The 18,842-nt window shown below is 42.8% G+C and overlaps 1 protein-coding gene across 1 annotated transcript in view; it reads left to right on the forward strand.

Annotated features, from left to right (window-relative positions):
* The window catches only part of TECTA (tectorin alpha), a 66,011-nt gene extending 48,138 nt beyond the window's left edge, over positions 1-17,873 (forward strand). Inside the window, exons 13-23 of the mRNA XM_063093741.1 lie at positions 1,001-1,384; positions 3,287-3,573; positions 5,153-5,448; positions 8,505-8,615; positions 9,808-10,010; positions 10,973-11,136; positions 11,591-11,839; positions 15,416-15,578; positions 16,718-16,805; positions 17,090-17,206; positions 17,773-17,873. Coding sequence (XP_062949811.1) covers positions 1,001-1,384; positions 3,287-3,573; positions 5,153-5,448; positions 8,505-8,615; positions 9,808-10,010; positions 10,973-11,136; positions 11,591-11,839; positions 15,416-15,578; positions 16,718-16,805; positions 17,090-17,206; positions 17,773-17,873 — 2,163 coding nt within the window. The remainder of the gene's footprint in view (positions 1-1,000; positions 1,385-3,286; positions 3,574-5,152; positions 5,449-8,504; positions 8,616-9,807; positions 10,011-10,972; positions 11,137-11,590; positions 11,840-15,415; positions 15,579-16,717; positions 16,806-17,089; positions 17,207-17,772) is intronic.
* The last annotated feature ends 969 nt before the right edge of the window (positions 17,874-18,842 follow it).

The following is an 18,842-nucleotide window of genomic DNA, read 5'->3' on the forward strand; positions in this document are numbered from 1 at the left end:
AATTGAGGATATGCTATGTTGTAGGTATTTTATATAATTCCTTCACTGTCTGAAAGAGGACGAGTGGTTCTTCTGCAATGATAACAGCAGCTACTGTTTATTGAGTGCCTATTCAATGCCAGGAAATGGGCTTTACAGGTGTTATTTAATTTAATCTCCACAACTGCCCTGCAAGACGTTATTGTTATCTCCAACTTAGAGATGAGTGAACTGACACTCTGGGAAGTTAGTAACGTTGCTCAAGGTGGCACATGTTAGGTGACAGGGCTGGGAGAGAAACCCAGGTGGTCTGACCCCCAAGCTTCCCTTTCATGGAACCTAGCTGTTCTTTAAATCTCTCCCATTCAGGACACATAGAAATGGAATTACTTGCAACAGAAGTAAATTCGTTATTTATTTGTTGTTTTGGTCCTTCTTTGTGGAGGAGATGAATGTTGGGCACTTCTATTGACCAAAGTAAATCAAAAGTAGACTAGAAACGGGGAAAGTTTGGAAGGGTGCATATGGTGAAATGTTGAATGGTTAATCATAAGAGTTGTTTTTTGGGGGGGGGGAGTTTGTTTTGTTTTGTTTTTTACTATCTAAGATTTAAAAGGCTGCTTTATCATTCTTGAGTGAATTTAAATTTCATTTTTGAAGTGGAGCCTGTACTTGTTAGAAGTGTGATTCCTTGGTAAAAATTTTCTACCAAATATTTTCTTCTTCACTTAGTTCTTGCACATTCAGGCTGGCTGTGATTAGCCCTGCAATCCAGCCATAAGGATTCCAGAGTTCTTAATTGAAACCAATAAAGTCTAAATTGCATGTTTAGCCTTTGAACTGCATGAAACTGATGTAACATTGGAATAGGAGCAGCCTCCCTACTGTTCCCTGTGGCAAATTCCAGCCCCACTGAAGACAGGCTAGCCCCGCCTGGTAAAGGGTCTAGAGGGGACTGGGCTTCGGAGTCCCTAGCTCTGATCGGGGCCTGGGTTTAACGCCGACGGCGCCTCTCTTCCAGCCCAAGCAGCTGTTCTGGAACAGCGACTGCACGCGGCGCTGCCGCTGTTTCCGGCGCAACCTGATCCAGTGCGACCCGCGCCAGTGCAAGTCCGGGGAGGAGTGTGCGCTGCGCCACGGCGTGCGCGGCTGCTTCAGCACCAGGACGTCCCACTGCCTGGCGGCCGGCGGCGGCGTCTTCCGCACCTTCGACGGCGCCTTCCTCCGCTTCCCGGCCAACTGCGCCTTCGTGCTGTCCACCATCTGCCAGAAACTGCCCGACATCTCCTTCCAGCTCATCATCAACTTCGACAAGTGGTCGGCCCCCAACCTCACCATCATTTCGCCCGTCTATTTCTACATCAACGAGGAGCAGATTCTCATCAACGACCGGAACACTGTCAAGGTGACAAGCCTGGGGTTGATTCTTAAGAAACGTGCCCTGGAAACAGGGGTTGGGCCAGCCGGCCGTTTGTTGTGGTTTTCCCAGACAACCACGTTGTAGAATTATAGGTTGTTGTTTCGTATGTTCCATACACAGGAGACCAGGTTTTCAAGCATCAAAGTATAAAGATTCTACAAACATAAGAATGGGCCCCATTCAGTCTTTTGCTGATGATTCCAAAGGCCTTGCAAGAAAGGTGTCTCAGGGCCATAATAATGGCATGGTTGCTGATAGGGCCTCAGGTGGTGACATGGCAGGTGTCAGCTTTTACACTCGATTAATTTCCAAAACGCATCTTTTGTTTGTTTGTTTTTCATTTTTGGCCGCTGGCTGGTACTCGTTTGTTTTTAGGAGCCTTTAAAATTATTCTTGGCTCCGCCCACCTGTACCTGCCCATCATTTCTGCCATCTTTTCTGTAAGCTAAGAGAAGGCAAGCATTTGCCTATAAAAACAACTACCAAAATAACAACTGATGGAGCGCCCCCCACAATTAGAGGGCCCCATGTTGACATACCATATGCAAGAAAACAGGAGGCGGAATATGGTGAATTTCTCTTAGGTTGGCTCCTTCTGTAAGCCCGTTGCCTGGTTTCTTATGAATCTTGACATGTACGTAAATAAAATACACCCCCATAACTACTATCTGACTTGGATTCCTACCACTCTTTCCATTTAAGATGATCTGCTCTGATGACCTATTGATAGTGACCCCAGCCTCCCAGGTAAACCAGGCTGCTCACAGCAAGTGGATCTTAAAAGATTGTGAACACAGATAGGGAGGGACAGGGAGAGAGAGATACATTAACATTTTTTGGAATTGAGTGTTATTGTGTGTATCTGCTTTCCACCACTGGCTCAGAAAATCAGGCATGGAGTGTATCTTTATTTGAAGAGTCATCAAATAGCTACTATCCAACGTTAGGCAAAAGACTGGCAATATTTTACAAGCTTAAAAAGAAAAGTCTGGATTTTAACACTGGTTTTTAACTTCAATGAAAGCTGCTACTGTTTTTGACATTCTCATTCCTTTTGCAAATTGGCCCACATAGACACAACCGCATTGGTCCAGAATACGGAGCGAAAAAAGTGAAACTGACCACTGGAGAGAGCAAATTGACATTGTTCCTGAATAAAATACCCCAAGCCAGCCAAAATGATAAAGACTCATTTTTTTAAAAGGTGCATTTTTTTTTTTTGAGAAACAAAAGTTACTAATAACCTGGGGGAGGAAAACCAATTTATTTTAAGTACAGGAAAAGTATATTATATTCTGTCCCAAGAGCTAAGAAAAGAATATGTTATAAAGTGGGAAAATGGTGAATGCAAAAAATACTGTGCCTATAGGACCTACGGGGGTGGGGGGCTCTAGTTTGAACATTATAAACAAGAAAACAATAAACATTGCAGCGATCCCCAATTCATTTTAACTATGTTGGACTCTTCTTGGAATAGCACTAGGATTTCATTTTCAGTAATTGGTTTATGCTAGGAAAGTTTTATAGAAAAATCTAGCCATTCATTGAGGGTTATATTTTTCTTCTATTAGAACAATCTAACCTGAGCTCCATATTTTGCTTCCTTTGGGGGAACTGTGGACAGTAAGATGAGTGAGTGCCCTTAAACTCTAGGAAAGGGGCTGGCAAACTACAGCTTGCAGACAAATCTGCTTGCTGCCTGTCTTTGTAAATTTGGAACACATCCACACTCGTTCAGTTATGTATTGTCTATGGCTGCCACCGTGCCACAAGGGCAGAGTTGAGTAGTTGTCATAGAGAGATCCTAGGGCCTGCAGTACGTTCACTGAAAAAGTTTGCCAGCCCCTGCTCTAAGGGTAATTACTTCCTTTTCCCTCCCTCCAACAGGTGAATGGCACACAAGTAAATGTTCCATTTATAACTGGTTTGGCAACCAAAATCTACAGCAGAGAGGGGTTTCTGGTGATCGACACCAGCCCTGACATCCAGATATACTACAATGGTTTCAACGTCATTAAAATCAGCATCAGTGAGAGGCTGCAGAACAAAGTGTGTGGACTCTGTGGCAACTTCAATGGGGACCTGACAGATGATTATGTGACCTTGCGGGGGAAGCCGGTGGTGAGCAGCGTGGTGCTGGCCCAGAGCTGGAAAACCAATGGCATGCAGAGGAGGTGAGGTGTCCAAAGAGTTCAAGCCACTATGCTCAGTGGCCCAAGTCCTCCCCCATCCATGGGAGTGTTAATGAGGAATGCACTTTCCTTAGCATGGCCCTTCCTCTCCTACAGAGCTGAGCCAAAGGTCTTCAGAGGTTTGATGATACATATAGGCACATCAGTGACAGCAGTGATTTCTCGATCTGCAGAGGAAGGAATTGGGCTTAGGTGATAAGACACTAAATTTTCATGTCATCCAGTCCTCAGCTAAGCAGAAGAGTTGCCAGGATTAGAACTATGAAGCCTTGACCAGCTGCCCACCTGGGACCCAGGTGCCCCTGCTGGGGGTGGGATTAAGAGATGACTCAGAAGATGGGCTGTCCTTTGCTCCCTCATTCTGGATCTGATTGTGTGTCCTTGACTCTTACCAGAAGGCTTATGGTCATGCAGGTAGAAGTTGGTAAGAATCAAGAAGGCCTTTTTAAAGACAGAAGTCATGAAGGTTATTATCAAGCTCACCTTTGGCCAACTGAGGTAGAGTGAGTTAAATAAGTTATTACAAGGATTTTAAATTTAGAACCCCTCTGGGCTGCTGAATTATATTGATACCTTTGTGGAACTATAAATATGCTTCTCTTTACTGGTATCTCTTTGTTGGTGCAGTGGCTTGATCCCCTGTGCTTTATTTGCCAAATATCAGCTAAATACCCAGTTGTGGAAATGATGCTTGAAACCCTCTTTGACACTGCCCCAAACGTAAACTGAATAATGTGTCATATCTTATGAATTACGGAACCCCGAGCTGTGAAGAACCTTGGACAATATCTAGTCCAGTCTCTTCCCTTCCTAGGTGAGACAGAGGCTACAACAGTGAGTGATTAACACGACGAGGCACTGTAAGTGACAGAGCCAGAACTACATTCCAGTATTCCTAATTTGATACTTTCTCTAGAATGCCACTTTTTGACCCACAGGTGGAAAAAAAAAACTTTGGATATTTAAGTCATTCTGGAATTTCCAAAGATGAGCAAGTTTCAGCTCCTCCTGAGGATTTATGATTCTGTTTGAACATTTTTGCTTTCCTTCCTTCCTTCCTTTTTTCCTTCCCTCCTTTTTTAAATAAACTATCATCAGCTGGATACCAATTTTCTTGTGAAAGTTTTTCTTTTGATCTCTGATAGCTAAACTGCAACTCGTTTAGAAGGCTTCTGGAAAAAAACCTTTAATTCTACCAGCTATCATTATTATTATTATTGTTATTGGTTATTATATCAGTTATATCAATCAATTATATCAAAGTGTTAATGGTTATTATATCAATATCTGCCTTTTGTGTGGCACTTTGGCTACCAATCCATTATTTTATTTTACCCTCACTGAATCCCAGTGATATGAACAATAGGAATTACCATTTCGCTTTCTTAGATGGATGAATAGAGACCAGTGGTACCTGATTTCCTGAAGGTCACATAGCTCGTTAGTGTTGGGATTGGATTAGCGTACTGCACTAACTTCAGGGGTAGCAGAGCAGGGACAGATGTGGTCTTACCTTCACTTGCTCTCAGATGGCTGTTTGTGCTTCACCTAGTCTGACCAGACCTCTTGCCCCCAGCTGCAACGAGCTGCAGTTCTCGCAGTATGCAGCCATGTGTGACAACGTGCACATCCAGATGATGCAGGGCGACGGCTACTGCCTGAAGCTCACGGACATGAAGGGATTCTTCCAGCCCTGCTATGGGCTTCTCGACCCCCTTCCCTTCTATGAGTCCTGCTACCTGGACGGCTGTTACAACCACAAGAAGTTCCAGCTATGTGGCTCCCTGGCCGCCTACGGGGAGGCCTGCCGCTCCTTTGGGATCCTTAGCACCGAGTGGATCGAGAAGGAGAATTGCTGTAAGCGCATTATTTTATTTCTGTGCATTCTTTTTCAAGTGCAAGGAGCAACTTTGCCGGTAGCATTGCTTTTTGTGGGATGATTGACCCTCTCCACCTTTACTCACAGATCTGCTCCCAGGGTTGGAGAGCAGAGTTGTGAGCTGCAGCAGAGGTTCAGCAAGGGGGCACCTAACCCACTTGTGATTCCATCTGGTTATGGAATTTAGGAGACAAACTTGGGTAGATGAGGTTGTCTGGGTTGGAGGAGCATCAGCTTAGTGACTTATGAGGCAGAGGGACATAGTACAGGACTCCTGATTGATCTTAATTTTCTTTTTCAAATTATTTTTCCATATACTTAAAAAAAAATGAAACATAATTGATTGTACATATCTGTGGGGTACAGCATTGCATACCAATATCTGTGTGCAATATGTGATGCTCAAATCAGGAGAATTAGTACATTCAACATTATACAGTGTAAACATTTCTTATGGCCCTTTACCAGTTTCTTGCTATACCCCCTTCCCCATTCCCACCTCTGGTGGCCTCAGTTCTGTCCAACAATCACAATAATTTGTTGAATTTTCAAAAGGAGAGAACAGAACTGATCTTAGTTTTCAAACCCAGCTCTACCTTGGCTTCTTTAACATGAGTCAAAGCTCCTACCAGAAAGGAAGATATGCGGCACATGGCAAGTCAAGTTGCAATTGAACTGGCTCTTTCTGCCTGGGTTGAAAGGAAGCTGTGGCTGGATTTATAAAGGAATTATATATATTAAATTAGCTGGTAAAATGAAGATTTGTAGGTTTTTGTAAGAAAAAATTTTTGGATGTGTATTTCCATTATTCAATTTGTTAATTTTCTTACTATGTTAAACAGATGGAGCAAATATAAATGTATATAAGCACATAAATATGTCATATGCATATGTAAGGGGACTTCAGAACGTTCATGGAAAAATGCATATTGTCTTCTAATTCCATTTTTACACAAACTTTTTGAAGTACTCTTGTATGTATGTCCATATAAATAAATGGTCACTCCCATTAATGCAGTACAATATAGTGACAGAATGTGTGTTTGTACCCTGACACGCAGCACCAGCCCAGTGCAAATACAGGTACCACTGTGAAAAAGACCCTTTCCAAGACTAGACATACACGTTGGTAAATTTGCAGGCTATACCTGATCAAGGTAGGAATGCACTAAATTCAAGACCTAAAAGCAATGTAGTAAATTAAAACATGTATTCAGTGATTTCAGAAACTATTAACAAGCAAATTACTAGTCTCTGCTGGAAATTTAATAGAAATGTTGTTTGATAACTTTAATATTTTACTCTGCTGTTTTAATAAGCAATACTTTAAGTAACTTTAAAATTAACTTTTTGAACTTTAAAACTGACTGGATTTAAAATATATATATCACTTTGGTTTTTTTAAATCTCAAAGCTTCCCTCTAAGGGTATATCTCATTTTCCAATTGGCAGATGGATGACCACATTTGTAAATAAATTTTTCTCTTCCTGTGGGCTATAATCTTCTCATTTTCTTTCTGTTATTCTCTCTGGTCATTCTCATACTGCATGAATCAAGCATAACATTCACTGAGTGGCTGCTCTGTGTTTCGCACTGTGTTAGGCACTGAACACACCAGGAAGAGTAAAGGGTCTTTGTAAAAGGAAGTCTTTTAAAAGTAAATGTATTTAAATGATGCTGACAGCTTTCTTTTGGTTGTCTTTCCAGATATTAAGACAGGTTGAAATGAAACCATGTATGTACTCCCACTTAGTACAATTAGTTTACTTACCAAAGGAGCGTGGTAGCTGAGTCAGGAGAGGTGTGTGGAGCTGGGTGATGGCTTGGGGTTTTTGGTTTGTTTTAAAACTTTTTTCTGTGTGTGTGTGTGTGTGTGTGTGTGTGTGTGTGTGTGTGTGTGTGTGTGTGCTTACGTGGTGAAAACACTTAAAACCTACTCTTTTAGTAATTTTCAAGTATACAATACATTGTTATTAACTATAGTCACCATGATGCACAATAGATCTCTTGAATTTATTCCCTCTGTCTAACTGAAATGTTTTATCCTCTTAAAACTCTTTTTAAAAAAAGATTCTTGAAGCTATTTTGGATCATTCTGGGATTGAACAGTTGTTTCCTTAGCACTAACCATCATATACTGTGATAACAGGATTATTCTATCTTGATATAAAGAGAGATTCTTTAAATAAGGAAATGAGTCTCTAAAAGAAAATGCTCTCAATTAGTGGTTCTTATAGTGAGGTGTTGGATATCTTGTCAGTGGTCTCATCTGTTACAGAAATATTGTTCATAATAACATGATGATGATATTTCACATACATTCGTATTTTACTTACAGTTTTACCCTTTTGGCAAAACAGTACCATTTATCTAAGCCAATGCTGGTGAGTGGTGTGTAGGGTTTTGGTTTGTCTTTTTTTTTTTTTTTTTTTTTATAAAATCAAGTAGAATTTTATGGGGAAGGTTGACCATGAGTCAAAAAGGACTATGAAGTCTTGGTATGGGGAACCTCTCTGGGATTTCACTGGCCCTAAAATTTTCATGATTGACAAATATTTATTGAGCACCAATTATGAGGTGGCTGGGTGCTTGGAATATATTGATGAATGATTTGGACCTTACTCTTTATGTAAAGATGTGAATGCAAGTTATTGTAATATGGTGGGGGAGGTACAGTAATCGTGGTGTATCTTGGCAGTTAGGAGTGTCTGTGGATTCTGTCTTCACCACTTACTTTCACTTGTGACCTTGGGCAAGTTTCAGCTGTGAAATAAGTTATAATACTTAGCTTACAGAGTATTTGTGAGGGTCAAAGGAGATAATTCAGCTAACACATGAAGCACAGTCTGGGCCCGTAGCAAGCACCCAACTACTAACAATTGCCATTATTTAACATTGCCCCGTCTGTTAATGTGCGGCTGCCATCTGACCACTTCCAATTTGATTAAAGTGGCAAGTCTGGAGGGTAACCAAATGCTCCCATGCATAGGTGTGAAAATCAAGTTGTGTGTGTTTCTGTGTTTTCCTTTTTAGCAGGAGTGGTTGAAGATCCCTGTGTGGGGGCAGATTGTCCCAACCGAACCTGTGAGCTGGAAAACGGAGGGGAGCTGTGTGGTTGCATCGAGCCGCCCCCTTACGGAAACAGTGAGTGACCAATGCCACCTCCCCTCGCAGGAAGGCCCAGTGGGAGAGGCCTGGCAGTGGCACAGGACCTTGATACGTCCCACTCCCTAGGTTAGAAACACAAATAGCAAAGCTTTCAGGAGCATTTAAGCAGAACACGAAAGCAATCCAACTGCTTCAAAGTCAGCTAATGTTCATTTCCTTATAGCTACATCCTTTTCTTCAATAAATTATAACATACAAATTTGTACATGAATGCAATCAGCCAGTTCCTTCCAAGGCCACGTTCAACATCAGAGAGATCCAAATTGATCTTTTAGACTCACAAGGAAGTAAGGTGGTTTGACGCCAGTACTAAAGATTAGGACAAGAGTGCCTGGTGCCTTAAGACTCATTTTAAAAAGCTGGCCCAAAGCTTTCTGGTCCTAAAATGTTTGAAACAAGCAGGAAATATCTAGGTCTCCAGGTCTTGTTTCTAACTGTAACTCCCTTAAGGAAGAAATGGCCTTGTCCCCGCCTGGAAGAAATGTCAGCTTGAAGGGAGCTGCTTTGCCTTCCAGCCCGGTGCCCTTTTCCGAGCCAAGTAACTCAGAGGCATGTGCTAAATTTAACATCATTTGAGAATTAAAGCCTAATTGACTAAAAGGCTCCTTAGGAGAGGACAACATGTGCTATTCAAGGGCTTCGCCTAAGCAGATAAAAATGCTTCTCTCTGTGTCTATAGTGCTTATTAGCCGGTGTTTATATACTCAGAGAAGGTGTCAGTTGATGACATCACCATGTCAGAAAGCAAGTCCCTAGTGCTCACCTGGGAATCCTACGGGTTCTGCTGAGCTGGATTCAGCAGCGGGCTTTGGGTGTGGCCTGGCAGTGCTGCTCTCCCTTGGGGGCATGCTCATTAGTCAGGCCACCATGTGCCAGAATCGGAATGTTGCTTATGGAAAAGTAGCTGCCACCAGTGTGGAGGGGAAGGCCTGGGTTTGTAAAGGGAAGCAAAGGACACTTTATTAGCATTCTTATCTTTTAGAAAAGGCTCCACCAATGCCCAAGTTCATAGACTCATTTGGCCTGAGCAAAGCTTGATTAGAACTGCTGCAGCCTTTAAGGGGAGATCGTTTGCCTCTCTAAAGGAGAATGGTAGTGGGATGCCTCCCCTCCCCTCTGTCGTGACAGACTCCCACTGATTTGCCTTTTGTAAAAACTGTTCCTACAGACTCATATGACATTATTGATGCAGAGGTGACTTGCAAGGCATCCCAGATGGAAGTGTCCATATCCAAGTGCAAACTCTTCCAGCTCGGCTTTGAGAGGGAGGGCGTGAGGGTCAATGACAGACAGTGCACTGGCATCGAGGGGGAAGACTTTATCTCCTTTCAGATCAACAACACCAAAGGGAACTGTGGAAACATTGTGCAGGTGAGAACACGGGGTGGGAATGAGCACCTGGCGGAGGTCATGGCAGCTCCTGCTGTTTGCATATTTATTGTCCTTAAAGCCAACTTCTACTGAGAAATATGCTCCTTGGAGAACAGCAAAAGGCATGTATGAAATGAGAGACAGTAAGGGCAATCATTTGGCGCTAAGTGATTGAACTAAAAGAGCACTGTTAGTGACATGTTTCTTTCTTTGGTTTGTGATGACTGCAGTTGTGCTTTTTCCTGTATATCGACAAAATTGTTGTTACCTCTTTTATGCTTCTGTTGTCCTTCCAGGTAAACACAGCTGGGCTCAGCTATTTTAAGGGTGAAGCATGTCCCAAATGTCATTTAATAGTTGGCTGCAGAAATACAGAGAGGTCCCATCTTTTAGTGTCTGATAAGTATGTAGGATATATATAGGTAGAAAGTGTATAAGGTAGCAAAGCATCTTGCTTCTCTTCTTATTCCTTCCTGCTGTGTGTCTTTTATTCATGGCTCTGTTCATCAACACTTTTATCAGAGAGTGAAAGGAGTAAGGAGGTGAAATTTGCACTTGTTCATTTTGATACTTGCAGGAACATCTGGTAAAAGATTTGGTGGAGGACAGATTTTGAGTAAAGGATTGAAAAAGAAGGTTTATATTACCTGGCGATGGCAATACTTCATGCTATCCTTAGCTTGGGTTCCCACAGATGACTGGGGGCTGGTTGTAGTTACAATTCAGTGATAGTTGAAAACATCCTCTGTGGGCATTAAAGATTATCAGACTGAAGGGTGCTGTTGACATCTATTGTAATAATTTTCCCCCCGTAAATGCTGAGGCTAGCTCCATACTGATTTATACTGGCCTCTGGGTTATGTATGGAATGAAGCCATATCACCACTCTGATGGATGTGGATTTGAAATGTGAGCCTCATACTCCCAAATTTAATGATTTCTGACCTCCCCTCACTCTGCAGTCCAATGGCACTCATATCATGTATAAAAACACAATCTGGATTGAAAGTGCCAACAACACTGGCAACATCATCACCAGGGACCGCACTATCAATGTGGAATTTTCATGTGCTTATGAGCTGGATATCAAGATCTCCTTGGATTCTGTTATAAAGCCTATGCTAAGGTAAAGTGTCTCATGGGCTGTGCGTATTGTTTTGTCTTTTCCTTGACGGTTAAGGTGAACACAATCAAGATTGCTAGCATTTGTCTTTGAAGCACCAGGGAAAATACAATCCATACTTCCTGAACCTAAATGCTTTGGACCAGAACTGTTCAGTAGAACTTTCTATGATGATGGAAATGTTCTGTATCTGTACTGTCCAATATGGTAGCTACACATGACCTTTGAGCACTTGAAATGCAACTGAGGTTGGGGTGGGGATCTGAGAAATTTCATTTCATTTCATTTCATTTAAATTTAAATCGCTCCCTGTGGTTTGCAGATATCATATTGAACCCCACAGCTGCAGACTTCACTACTATACACTTTGCCTTCCCTCTGCATTTTCAGCTTAAAAAATGGTAGGTAATTGAATAATTGTTTTGGATTCCTTGCATCATGATTGTTTCCCTTTTAGTGTCATTAACCTGACAGTTCCAACCCAAGAAGGCAGCTTCACCACCAAGATGGCACTCTACAAAAATGCCTCCTACAAACATCCTTACCGCCAGGGTGAAGTAGTGTTGACGACTCGAGATGTGCTGTACGTAGGGGTCTTTGTGGTTGGAGCAGACTCCACGCATTTGATCCTAACACTCAACAAATGCTATGCCACCCCCACCCGCGACAGCAACGATAAGCTCCGGTACTTCATCATTGAAGGAGGGTGAGTGGCCCTTAATAGATGACAGTCTCAGAGGCTTTAGCATAATATTGTCTACATCATTTTTTAGGGAAAGGAAGGGCGACTGTTTGTTGACTACCTGGGGCCAGCATTTTGCACCTATCAATTCGTCTAATTCTTGTAAAAACTTAAGAGGCAGATATTGTAAGCTCATTTTACAGATGAAATCAAGTAACTTGCTTAAAGTTACACAGCAATTTAGTGGAAGATCCCCCAAGTCCATATGTCATTAACTATGAGATGCTTTATTTTCAGTGTGATCAAGGAGGGTATTCTGTCCTGCCTACTTTGAACTTCAATTTGAGAAGAATGTGGACTTCTGCAAATGAAAGAATGTAATGAGAGTAACTAAAGGTTAATGAATGGGACATCTATCAAAATAAAAAGAAATTATAATAACAGCCGATAAACTCGACAAGTTTCTTTTTACTCACCACTGTATGCCCACCACCTAGTATATTTCCTGAAACATAGCGAACAAAAAATTATTGGATGAATGAATGAATGAATGAGAATAAAAGACTATAGACTAAATAACAATAAGAATAATATTCTCTACTTTTTAAAAACACTTACTGGTTATGTCAGGCAGTTTACACATGTTATAATAGATTTTATAATAATTCTTTTTAATAGCTTTGTTGTATACATAACTTGAATACAATAACATTTACTTGCTTTAAGTATAAAATTCGATGATATTTTAGTAAATTTGCAGAGGAGTGCACCCATCACCATCATCTAATTTTAGATCATTTCCATCACCCCAATCCAGTAATTCTTAAAGCAAGTGACCGTATTAATCAGAATTCTATTATATGTGGTAGACATGAGTTCAAAATAGCTTATGCAATAAACAAGGCATTTAATGGTTACAAAACCAGTCATAGGAGTGGATGTGGCTTCAGGGGATGATTGGATCCGGGGAGCCAGGTGCTGCCATGCCTCTCCTCTTGCTCTGTCTCTTATCTCTGCCTCTCTATCTCATTGACCTTGTTAGATACCGGCAATCCTGGACGTACATTCTTACAGCATTGTAGCCACTAAGGAGAGGACACTTCTTCTATCTCCAACTCAGGGCACTTGCCTCTCCTTTGTTCAGGGGGGTGCAACATTGGAATTACCTGGCTTGGGTCAGTGCCCACCCTTGTAGCGGGAAGGGGTGCTGTGGATACCATAAATAGCTTTATGGTCGGGGGAAGAAGAATGGTTCCCCAAAAGAAAAGGGGTGTGGTTTGGGGCAGACAAACAATGGACATCCACTATTTAGCAGATGACACGGACTTGGAAAGGTTAAACACAGAGCTCACACAAGGCCACTCAGCTAGCAAGGGGCAGAGAAGTCCTTTTCCATATCAGGACACACTGGCTCCCTAACTGACCAGCCATGGTGCATGGAATGGATTGCTGAAGTGTATTGTGTAATTTTCAGCAAAGATCTCAGTAAGGCATTTGTCTCTCTGATTTGGTGTTTATCCTTCTCAGAGACAAAGGGAGGTACTTGGTGGCTACTTGGTGTCTTTCAGGCTTAGATGCCTGGGTTAACATCACAGTGCTCCATTTCTCCATGTTTCCTCCCTCCCCGTATCATATTCCTTTCCCAACATAGAAGGGCTAAGATATGAGCCACTTTGCAAATGCAAACCCCAATGATAGGGCTGTGTCTCCCTTGAAGGACATGGTGGCATTTAGCATTTTTAAAATAGTGTTTAATAGACTTGACCCAGAGAAGGAGAGCGAGCCAGCAAGCATGTTCATAAATCTCAGCCTCCCCCAGGGTCTGGCTGAATAAAGGCCTTCAAATTAAACTTGTTGGGTGGGAAGTGATTTTGTCATGTGGGAGAGTTTCAATCCATCAGTCCTTATGCCCTTTCTGGTAGGGAAGTGATTACTGTTTTGTTTTTTCTCTGAACTCATGGGAAAACTGATGCTCAATGATTAATGAATGAGTCGTAGAATGGGTCCACCTCAGTATTTTGGGGGGTCAGTTGTTCCTCCCCAGCTGTGTGGAGGGCAGAGACAGTACCAACTTCTACCAGTGGCTTGGAAGTCTGGAGACACACAGGCCACTTCTCTTTTCTCTTTATGTGCCTAGACGGAGGATAGGACAGGTGTCTTTTTGCTAGTGGACACAGATGCTAGTGCTCAGCTTGTTTGCTCACTCCAGTGGGGGCATTAGCCAGCCATCCCGGCTCCCGTATGCCCCTGCCCTCTGCTCCTCATTTGTTGGACACCTAAGCCTCAAGTCATTGCTCTGGGAGAGAGGTGATGGTCTGGTTAAGGGCAAAGCCTGTGTGAAGGTTGGAGGGCTGCTACCCTTTTAGAACCCTTGCACCAATTTAGAACCAATCCAAATGAATAACAGTGGCAAGGAAAGTATGGCATGTTTTTGTTTCAAAGCATTTAAGAGAACATTGCCTTGAAAAGCAACCTGCATTTTGCCTAGAAGACTAATCATAAAACTTAATAGGCATGGGAACACTGAAGGATAACTTCAATTTTTAATTTTCCTTATTGCTAAGCTATTTAATCCTGTGAGCTAGGGAAAGGAACCATAAGAAAACGGGTCACCCTCTCTATCTTTATCATTTTAAAGAGCTTCTTGGCTCCTATGGGCCAACCTTGGCTATGACAGCACAATTCATTCAATCATTCATTCATCCAACAAGGATTTTCAAATGCCTCCTACATGCCGTTTGGTGTGTTGGAGACACAGCGAGAATTACAGCTTGATTCCTGCACTGAAGGAGCTCAACAGGCTGCTGTTGGCAAATCTAGGAAAGGCTACCTGATCATGTCTGGTCAGGGCATGACTAGGGGGTATTTGTAAAGGAGGGGGTGCCATAGACTGGTGTGGAAGAAGGATCAGGAGCTATGCAGGGGAAGAAGAGCAGAAAGACCTTCCAGGTGGGGCCGACGTTACCTACAGAGACACTGGAGCATAAGAGACTGTGATACATTTGGGGAACTCTAAGGAGTAGAAGCAAGATAGCTGTACCCAAGAAACACCCTGGCTGTGATCGCCTATCAGCTCAAAACCACAAGAAGGAAGGGAGCTAAGGAAAGATGTGGCTCCCTACATCGAAACAGTTCCACAGCTGCTCCCCGTCAACTGCTCTGTCCCTCCAGCTCCTGCCTATCTTCACACGTGGGAGGATTTCCCAGTAGGGCTTGAATCAGGGGCCCCTGCCAAAATTGATAATTCACTGAATAAAGTACAGAAGAAGGAAGAACTAATCTTGGTGTTTGTTAAATTGATATCACAGCATTATGAGGGGGCAGAATGAGAAACCAGAGCCTGGGGAAATCGAGTGGGGTCCCTGCAGTCATTTTGTTTTGGGTTGCAGTTAGGATACTAATTTGAGGCAGTTTTCGATGTTTCAAAACAAACTATGAAAGTATGAGGGAGTGATAATAAATGACAAACCCACACAGTGTAGAGGTTACTTTCAAATGCAAAGGCATTTTTACCATTTATGACGGTTTTATGTGAAATGTGAGATTTTGAAATGAAGAGGAAAACCTGTAAAGTCAGGGCTCCGTTATTTTTCTGCATAGGTGTCAGAACATCAAAGACAACACCATTGGCATCGAGGAGAACGGGGTCTCCCTAACCTGTCGTTTTCATGTCACCGTCTTTAAATTCATCGGGGATTACGATGAAGTTCATCTTCACTGTGCAGTGTCACTCTGCGACTCAGAAAAGTACTCCTGTAAAATTGTGAGTGAGAGTGTAAAAGTGAAATGCTTAGCATTGTGTCTCATGGCCCCAGTTTTCCCACCACAGGGATCGTGACTGTCAGGTGGCTGAATTGGGGCCATCCATAGATGCTCAGGAGTGCGGCATCCTTTTTAGTAGGACAATAAGAGAGGTGGAATGATGTCATTTACTCCTCTACCTCTGGAAAGCCAACCAGTCATTGGCTTAACACTAGACTAAGGTTTCTCAAACCTCCGCACTATTGACATTTTGGATTGTTCTGTGCACTGTAACATGTTTAGCAGCATCACTGGCCTCTACCCACTGGATGTCAATAGCACCCTCCCCCCAAGTTGCAACACTTAAAAATGTCTCCAGGTCTGGCTGGTTAGCTCAGTTGGTTACAGCACGGTGTTTTAACACTAAGGTCAAGGGTTCAGATGCCCATAGTGGCGAGCTGGCCCCCCTACAAAAAAAAGTCTCCAGGCATTGCCAAATGTCCCCCAGGGGGCGAAATTGGCCTTGTTGAACACCAGTGCACTAGAGTCCCAGGAGCATATTGAGCCAGGGAACCTGAACCTGATGGGCCAAGCCCCACTTCACTATAGAATCAAACTCCAAGCACAGGAGACAGTTTACCCAGATGTCCTACAGCTCATCTCATCTACATCAGGACCAGAGGCTCTAGAGGGGCTGGTGGGATGAGGTGACAAACCAGTGGTTTCTTCCATGCCAGGCTTATATCCCCACCATGTATGGCTTTGCCCTTAAGATCTGATTGCACTGGTACCTGCCTGAACCTTAACATACCGGCTTTGTGCTCACCCCATGTTTGCAGAATCAAGATGTGACTTATGGTCAGAGCTACTTACAGATGATGCTGCATACATTAGTGTCTGCTGAGATACAATAGTCCTCATTCCTGGGCATGGAGCCTTTTTGAATCTCATTCTGGTGTGGAGAGTATATTTAACTCTGTTCAACTTAAAGCCTGGAGTCCCGGTGGGCTCGATGATCAAGAATGCATTGGTTCTAATTAATCTGAGCGGCGATAGTGCTCGAGGCCAGAGCCACTGCCTCTTTGGGGGGCAGAAACATGGTGAAGAATAAGTTATCAACTTAATTGTGTGAAATGTTCCCTCTGGTGTTCTGTCTTTCAGACTTGCCCACAGAATTCCAGGATTGCCACAGAGTATACAAAAGAACCTAAAGAACAGATCATTTCAGTGGGACCTATTAGGAGAAAAAGTATGTATGTTCCCTAAAACACACTACAAATGGTTAAAATGATGGGATGTGAAGGCTCAGTTGTGTTTTGCCCCTGATGCGAGTCTAATGAATGAGGAGGCTGGTGTTGGGGACACCAGTTTGAGAAGACTGCCTGCTTCCTTAAGGAGATCTTGTCACTGACTTTCAGAAACTCAGTGGCTTTGGGCTTTTCTTCATCCTCTCCTCTCTTTAAAGTTTTCCCCTTAGATACGAGTTGAAGGGTGGACTGTCTGTAGTTCATGTGCCCAACTGCTCTTTTGTAGGGCTGGACTGGTGTGAGGACAACGGAGGGTGTGAGCAGATTTGCACGAGCCGGGTGGACGGGCCTCTGTGCAGCTGTGTGACGGGCACCCTGCAGGACGATGGCAAGAGCTGTCGAGGTAGACGCTGCACTTGGGAGCAGGCAGCTAGGGCACGCAGGGAGTTCTCTACCCAGAGAAAGAGAAATTCATATCTGAAGCCCATTCAGTCAGCAACTCACCTATGAAAAGTCCAGAAATTAACAAGGAAAGATGGGGGAAACAACCAAGGAATTCTAGTGCCATTTTTTAAAAAACCTTTGGGTCCCTACTCTTTCATTTAAAATATGAAAGTAACTTCTTAAAAAAAAATAAGTTATCCAAACTTTTAAGGACCATATATTGGCCTTAAGTCTGGCTGCCACGTCTACTTGGGCTGAGGTTGGATTGGGATGTTTGCTGCAGCACACAAGAGAGGCTTAGCACATGCACATGGATTTCCTGATACCCTATGAGATTTTTAGCAGGACTCCCTTAAAGACTGGATTAATCTGCTCTTTGCTGCCTTAGTCAGGGCCATTTGGAAAAGGGGGTTGTCAGCGATGAACTTTTCTTCATTTAGTTGAGTACAGCACTGCAAAGATGTATGATCCCTACCAGACAGGTATTTCTTTCATAGGACTTACTGCGTTCCTCTCTGTCCACAGCTTCTAATTCCTCAGTCGAACTTCAAGTTTGGACGCTGCTTCTCATCATAACCCAGATTTCATTATGGCATTTTATCTATACATCAGGCACGACCTCCTAATTAACTCAAGGTTGATACATAAAGTACTGTCATTTTTTTACTTCAACTTTCTGTAGGATAAAGAGTGTGTGCATTTAAGTCAAAACCTGTTTGAAAGTGTCCAGCATCCAACGGTCAGAGGTCCGGAAATGAGTGAAATCCCAAGCTCCTCTTTCAGAGTATGCAACGGGGCTTCTAAAAGCCAGTTGTGGAAAGCATGTATCTTGCCTAAAATTCCCAAACAGTTGCCACTATAAACTTTGGTTCACATGAAAAACCAGTAAAGAAAAAAATTCTGGTTAGAAAAGTCTGACCGGAAATCCTACAGAGCAATTGGTGGAGCCAGTGCTATTTCTGTACCACAGTTTCACAGAGAGGGGCCCTGTTGGACTGACTTTGAAGTGATGACTGAAGGGTTTGACTCCCTCTAAGGAACCCTTCTGACGTTTGGGAGTGTCTGATCTATGACACATGTGTGTTGTTCCTTCTCTTTATGATGAGCTTCCCCCACCACTGTGTCCTTTGACCTTGCCATGGCAGCTTTGGCCACTGGGTATGTTGTTTGCAGACGTGGGGAACTCCACCCCCTGATCCCATTCTCTCAAACCCAATCCCTTCTCTTTCTGCAAATCAACCAAATAATTTTTCATGTGTTCCATCCTTAAATAAACTTTGTGTTCAAGTATTCTCATTACTTAGTGGCTGGAATCATTTTTGCTTTGCACACTAAATAGAATGCTATGATTAAGAAAAAAAAAAAACGTAAGCAGTAGCAGCAGCAGTGGGACCAGGTAGGCACTGCTGGGCAGAGCTTTAATGCATTGTTGTATATTACCGTTTGTGTGTAATGCTCTACAAAGCAGAGCATTAAGGTGCTGTGTAGAAGAGACACAGGCAGCATCCTCTTCTGCAAATGGTATATAAACACACATTTACTATAATTAACTACAAAATGGAGGGCCTGCTAAATATATCCCTTGAATGCCTCTC

Source organism: Cynocephalus volans, chromosome 4, assembly GCF_027409185.1.
Source record: "Cynocephalus volans isolate mCynVol1 chromosome 4, mCynVol1.pri, whole genome shotgun sequence".
NCBI classification, from domain to species: domain Eukaryota; kingdom Metazoa; phylum Chordata; class Mammalia; order Dermoptera; family Cynocephalidae; genus Cynocephalus; species Cynocephalus volans.